The sequence below is a fragment of the Chinchilla lanigera genome, unplaced genomic scaffold (assembly GCF_000276665.1).
Source record: "Chinchilla lanigera isolate Chin_1 unplaced genomic scaffold, ChiLan1.0 scaffold00117, whole genome shotgun sequence".
Classification (NCBI taxonomy): domain Eukaryota; kingdom Metazoa; phylum Chordata; class Mammalia; order Rodentia; family Chinchillidae; genus Chinchilla; species Chinchilla lanigera.
In genome coordinates this window covers 3,891,006-3,898,115 of record NW_004955518.1, presented here as the reverse complement: position 1 = coordinate 3,898,115, position 7,110 = coordinate 3,891,006, and the positions used below count along the sequence as shown (strand labels likewise).

General features: G+C 37.5%; 1 protein-coding gene across 5 annotated transcripts in view; it reads right to left on the bottom strand.

Annotated features, from left to right (window-relative positions):
• Positions 1-6,504, bottom strand: part of Lrrc63 (leucine rich repeat containing 63) — a 49,087-nt gene extending 42,583 nt beyond the window's left edge. For all 5 annotated transcript variants that reach the window (XR_264570.2, XM_005409100.2, XM_005409101.2 and 2 more), the window contains exons 1-2: positions 6,108-6,504; positions 5,839-6,007 (exon numbers count right to left, since the gene is read on the bottom strand). Coding sequence is in view for 4 of the 5 variants with exons in the window: in XM_005409100.2 (XP_005409157.1) it covers positions 5,839-5,926 (88 nt within the window). In the remaining variant the exon portion in view is untranslated. The remainder of the gene's footprint in view (positions 1-5,838; positions 6,008-6,107) is intronic.
• Between the last annotated feature and the right edge of the window lie 606 nt (positions 6,505-7,110).

The following is a 7,110-nucleotide window of genomic DNA, read 5'->3' as shown; positions in this document are numbered from 1 at the left end:
GAATTCCAGGCCAACCTGGGCTACACAGTAAGTACAAGGCCAGCCTAAACTACATACTGTTTCAAAAACCAAAATAACAACAACAACAACAATAATAAATAAATGTGGTAGAAGTTTTAAATTTCAGGTAAGTTCAACTTATCAATGGTTTCTTTTCCTAGATTATTCTTTTAATGTTATACCAAAAAAGTCATCACCAAACCAAAAAATCATCTAAATTTTCTCCTACATTATAATCTAGAACTTTTATGGTTTTACATTTGTACATTCATTTCACATTAACTCTTCTTTTTGTTTTTGAGTTGGAATCTCATTATGTTGCCTGGGCTCACCCTGAACTGCTTGATTCAAGTCATCCTCTCTAGACTACAGGTGTGTATCACCATGTCCAGCCAGATTATTTTTTTGCACGTGGATGCCTAGCTGTTCTGGTACTATTTGTTGAAAAGACTATCTTCTTCATTGCATTGTCTTTGTTTTTTAAAGATCAGTGGACTGCATTTCTGTGAATTTATTTCTGTGCTCTTATCCTATTGATATATATGACTATTATTTTGCCAAATACAACACTGTCTTAATTACTACAGCTTTATTACTAGTCTTGAAGTTAGGTAGGACAGTCTCTCTTATTCTTCAGTATCATGTTGTGCATTATAACTTTTTTTGCCTTTCCACATAAACATGTATATTTAAATTTTTATACTATATACAAATTTTATTTTATTTTTTATTTTAAAGAGAATAAAAATAACCATAACAAAATAACAACAACATAGACATAAACAAAACACACAAAAATAATAAAAATGATACAGGGTTTCAAAACAAAATGATAGGAATTAACAGTGGTTATTATATTACATTATATTCAGTGAAGTTGCTCAGATTACCAGATGTAAGAATGCAAGATTGATCAACCCATTAAAGAGAATAAAAAATAATAAAAATACATATAGAGCTTCACTAAACAAGATGGTAGGAATTCAACAATCATTGTTATATTACATGTTGTTGTCTTCAAAACAGTTGTTCAGATTACCAGATATAAGCATGCAAAATTGGTCAATAAAACTTAAGCATTAATTGTTCCCTTCAATAAACCAACAGACATCAGCAGTACAATTATCCCAGCTATTCTTGTATATATATATATATTTCCCTTCTTTCTTTCTTTTTCTCCTTTCCCTCATCCCAGTTGTTCCTTCCCTTTGAGCAATTTCTTTCCCTTTCACAATATCTATTGTACCTTTTGGGTTTTATTTACTGATTCAGGTTCTGAGAAATACAGCTGGAAAAAAATATGAAAATATGTTCAACATCATCAGTCATTTGAGAAATGCAAAGTAAAACAACACTGAGATTCCATCTCACCCCAGAAAGAATGGTTGTCATCAAGAATTCAACCAATAACAGATGCTGGAGGGGTTGTGGGGAAAAAGGAATCCTTCTCCACTGCTGGTGGGAGTGTAGATTGGTGAAACCACTGTGGAAATCAGTGTGGGGATTGCTCACAGACTAGGATTAGAAGTCCCACTTAACCTAGCTATTCCCCTTCTGGGTATTTTCTCAGAAAAACTGAAAACATCATACTACAGTGATATATGTGCACCCATGTTTATAGCAACACAATTTGTCATAGCTAGATCTTGGAAACAAACCAAATGCCCATGAACTGAGGAATGGATAAAAAAGATGTAGTATTTTTATACAATGGAGTATTATTCAGCTATAAAAAAGATAAACTCAAGGTTTTTATAGGTAAATGGATGCAACCATACTCATAAGTGAAATAAATCAGACCCACATTTGTAAACATCGTATTGTCTCCCTAATATATATAAATTTTAACTGGGATTTTTAACTGAAACTGCGTTGAATCTATATGTCAAGTTGAGAAGAGTTGGCATGCTAACAATATCGTCTTTCTAGTCATGAATTGGACTATATCTTCATTTATTTAGATCATGTTGATTTCTTTCTTTCAATTTTGTATTTTTCCTTGTATAGTTCCTGTACATACATGTGATTTGTACATAAACGTCATTATTGGGAAATAATGTAAATTGTAATGTTTTAATTAGCAATAATCTTACCTCAGATAAACCTCATTGGCTTATGAGACTGCTACTGCACGAAGCTAAATTGTAATGTTTTAAATTTCAAGTTCTAAGTATTTATTACTGGTATATGAAAGTAATTGACCCTGTATACAATAATAAGCCTGCATCTTTATATCCTTGTATAAGCATGCTATAATTGCTTGTTATTTACAAGAATTCTTTTGGATTTCTTATATATACATAATCATGTTATCTGTGAACCAAGACAGTTTTTTCTTTATTCTCAATTGGTACAACTGCAGGGGATACAGCTCAGCAGCACAAGTGCCTGCTTAGCAAGCATAAGGCCCTGAATTCAATTCCCAGTACCAAAAGTATAAAATAAAATAAAATCTTATGTGTACAGTTTTTTCTTTATTCTCAATTGGTACAACTGCTGGGGATATAGCTCAGCGGCATAAGCACCTGCCTGGTAAGCACAAGGTTCTGAGTTTAATTCCTAGCACCAAAATAAATAAATAAATAAATAAATGTTCCAGTCAATTGGTACAAGCATTAGTTCAACTTCTTATTGCATTGTTTAGAAGTTTCCAATACACTGTTAAACAGAAGTGATGAAAGAGGACATTCTCTTCTTGTTCTTGATCTTACAGGAAAGTCTAGTTACTCAGAGTGAAGGGTAAAGTTAGTGATCCTTTTTGGTACATATTCTTTATCAAGTTAAGGAAGTTTCCCTTATTCTTGGTTTACTGAGAGTTTCTTCATAACTGTGCTTAATTTGGGCATAAACTTTTCTACGTCTATTACTATGATCATGTGTTTTTTATTCTTGAGCTTATTCATGTAATGGATTAGAATGATATTTGAATGTCTAGCTAGATTTGCATATTTAACATAAATCCTACTTGCTTGTGGTATATATTTTTTATACATTGTTGGATTGAATTTACATGTTTTGTTGAGAAATTTTATGTCTATATTCATGGTAATGTTACTCTGTAGTTTTCCTTTCTAGTAATATCTTTGGTTTTGGTGTTAGAATATGCTTTCTTCCCAGAATGATTAAGAATTGTTCCTTCTGCTTCTATTTTGTGTGAGAGAATAATATCTTTGGTTTTGATGTTAGAATATACTTTCTTCCCAGAATGAATTAAGAATTGTTCCTTTTGCTTCTATTTTGTGTGAGACAATGTAGATAACTGGTATAATTTCTTCTTTAAATGTTTTGTGTGGATGTAGAGTTGTCCATAATAGTCTTTGATTTTCTTTGTAATGTCTCAGGGATTAGAAAGGATGATCTTTTTTCATTTCTAGGATTAGTAATTTGTACTCTCTCTCTCTGGTTAGATTGAGGAGAGTTTTAGCCATTTTAACAAAAACATTTTTAAAAATTTGCTTGTGATCGCATTGATTTTCTCAACTACTTATTTTTAAATTTTACTGATTTCTAATCTAATTTTTATTATTTCTTTAGATTTATGTTGGTCTTCTCTAGTTTCCTAAGGTAAAATCTCAGATTATTTATTTTTATAACTCAGATTATTCCTTTTATAATGTATGTATACTCAAGGCCAGACATACCCTCTAAGTCTTGTTTTTGCTGTTTGCCACAAATTTTGATAAATTGTATTTTTATTTCATTCAAAGTATTTTTAAATATTTTAAGAGTCCTTTGACTTATAAACTATTTAAGAATGTTGTTTATTTCCCAAATAGTCTAGGATTTCCATCTATTTTTTAGTGATTTTTAGTTTGATTTTATTGTGTTCTGAGAACACACTTTGTTTGCTATCTCTTCTTTTAAATTTGTTAATATTTGCTTCGGGTCCCAGTACATAGCTCATTTGGTGAATACCCATAGGGTTTTTTGTTTTGTTTTGTTTTTTATTTATTTAATTTAATTTAATTATTTATTTATTTATTTTGTCTTTTTCAGACAGGGTCTTGCTATGCAATTCAGGCTGGCCTTGAGTTCACTTCATAGCCCAGGCTGGTCTCGAACATCCTCCTGCCTCAGCCTCCCGAGTGCTGGGATTGCAGGCGCCCAGTCCCCACAGGGTTTGAGAAGAATGTATATTCTGCTGATTGTGGGGAAAGCAGTCTAAAAATGTCAATTAGATCAAAATGACGGATGTACTGTTCAGCTCAGTTATATCCTTGCTGATTTCCTGCCTGCCAAATACTGTATGTCAAGTGCTGATAAGGGGATGTTGAAGCCTACAACCATGATAGATCTCCTTACAATTCTGTTAGTTCTTGTCTCACATATCTTGACTCACTTTTAAATACATAGTTTGAGGACTGTTATGTCTTTCTGAAGAATTTCCCAATGATAGGTTTCTGCCCATAAAAAATTCTACCATGGCGCGCGTCCCAAGGAGACGACGCGTCCCACCCGAACTGGCTTCCGCCTGCTTCCTCTCCCCACCTGACCACGGCTTCCTGTTTTCTTTTGGGCGTTGCACATGCGCGTCCACCCTTTCCCAGTCGGTGCCCATAGCGTCCCCTAAATCGCCTCCATTTACTCCTCCCCCAACCTAGCCCCAAATAATCTTTGTTCCTGGCTTCCTCCCTCAGAAGGTCCTTGGGTCTCTTAGCAGCCTTCGCGAGCCCGGCAATAAAGGCTTCCTTTATCTTTGTTCAGTCTCTCACTCGTGCCAAACCTAACACCCACTCTACAGTTACATTACCTTATTTATTATTATTTTTTGTTGTTGTTGTTACCCGGAATCGAACTCAGGACCTTGAGCTTGCCAGGCAGGCCCTGTGCGGCTGAGCTATAGCCCTGGCCCACATTATTTATTCTTGATGATTTCTTCTTGTTCTGAAGTTGGCACTGTCAGAAATTAAAATATCCACTCCAGTTTTCATTTAATTATTGTTAGCATGGTATATCTTTCTCCCATTACCTCTAATCTGTGTTTCAATTTGGAGTTTCTTGTATACAATTGGAGCTTACTTTTTATCACTGACAGTTTGTCCTTTAATTGGTACTTCAATCATTAATATTTTAATGAACTGTTAACATTACTGGCTTAATATCTACAATGTTTATAAAGTTTTCTATTTATTGCTATTATTTTGCTTCCTTTTAAGAAATCTTGACTCTCTTCCCACCTTTCTGGTTTTAAGTGCGCATGTTATAATCTCATTTTCTCTTTTTTCTTAGCACACTATTTATGCTTCTTTTTTAAAAAGTAGTGGTTGCCCTATACTCGAGTTTACAGTATACATTTGCCACTAATCTACTTTCAAACACTACTGCTTCCTGGGTGTTGTATGTACTTTCAACAGAGTTTAAATAAAACTGCAGATAGTGCACCTCAGCACTATGCTTAGGACCACTGTGTAAGGTGAAATCACCAACAAAAAAGCACAAAAATTGAGAAACATGGCACTTATTTACAGTATGGGAATTGAATCAAAGCAACAGGGTAATCTTGCTCCATCTCAGCTGGGAGCATGTGCGCTGGACAAGTCATTTTCACTGATCTGCACAGATAGATGAAGGACTGAGAAAAAGCCACAAGTATGTACTGATTTGGGGATTACAAATAAATCTTACAAATCTGTAAATATATATTTACCAAACCCACAAAGTGAGGATCAGTGATTGTACTTGTAGAATTGTTAATCCGATGTTATCTTATAACAAACATTTGTAAGTTATGATTATTAGCAAGTGTCCTCAACTATTGTGATTCTGAACTACACAAGGCAGGGAATTTCTATGTAAAATACATAAAGGTTAAAACATATGTATGACTAATACACATACCTCTGTGGATTTTCCTCTTATATGAAGACTCACTAGAGATTTGGGGAGGTAAGGGTCTTCGAAGAAGCTGTGGATACTGCGGCTGCATTTCAATGAATAATAAGCGATGTTTTTCCTAACTACCGGTCAAGAGAGGACTGAAAAGTTTTTGAGTATGTTTGAATTGTGGCTGAAAAAGAATTTATTAGAATTTAGATTATATATTTAAAATCATTCTGTATTAATACTATCCTTTAAATTGTTTTAAATCAATATCGTTGGGGCATTACCATGTAATACAAAAATCAGACAGGGCTCAATACAACGAGATTTTCTAGGATCGCTGGGATTCCCATTTACTGCTGCTTAGAATGATGAAAAAAGATGCACCCCCGAACGCGCGTTTAGCTTGCAGGGCAGCCTGAGAAGTGTCTGGCACACTTGTACTCCGTTGACAGCTGGAAGGGAAGCTGGGACTGCACAAATGGGACTTTTACCATCAAAAGATAACTTTGCCCACAAGCGCTCAAGATTTGCGCCCTGGAGGTACCTCCCACTCGATGCTGACAATTTCTTTCCCGAGTATCAGAAGAGATGCCTGGAAGCTCTGGACTCCTACACTATCAGCTGCTTCTCAAACCAACCGGGTTTCATCTTCCATCTCCTCCTCGGAGTTTAGAACGCGAGGTAAAGGAGTGAAGTCGCAGGGCAGAGAAGCGCCCACCAACCAGCAGCAGACCCTAGCAACCAGCAAGGCCAGGCGCTGAACCCGCCCCGCTCCTGGGAGGCGCAGGCGCTGAAGGGGCCGGTGGGAGAGGGGAGAGGGGGCGGGGGGCAGGACCGAGCAGGGCCGGTGGGCGGGGCCGAGCGGGGCCGGTGGACGGGGCCGGTGGGCGGGGCGGAACGGGGCTGGTGAAGGGGGCTGGGCGGAGGCTGGGCTGAGCTCCGAGGTAGGCGGGGCGGGGAACGCGGACAAGGCGGAGCGCCAGGCGCGCGCCGGAGGAGGACGGCGCAGGCCCCGCCCACTGCGCAGCGCTCGCGGGCCGGGGCGGTGCCTGGTGCTGGGGACGATGCGCGCGGTGGGGCAGGAGGAGAAGCCGCTCCGCGTGCAGCTGCTTACGGAACGCGGTGACGATTATTGCTGTTCTTATTCTTAATGACAGTGGCCGCTGTTTATTTACTTTTCTCGATGACAAGTGCTTAACTAGGTATCTAGTCTGGGCTGGCGTTCTTTAGTAACGATGCACTTTTGCGCAGCCGGGTCCCGTTGCTCGTTTGGCAGTGCTCCGGAAA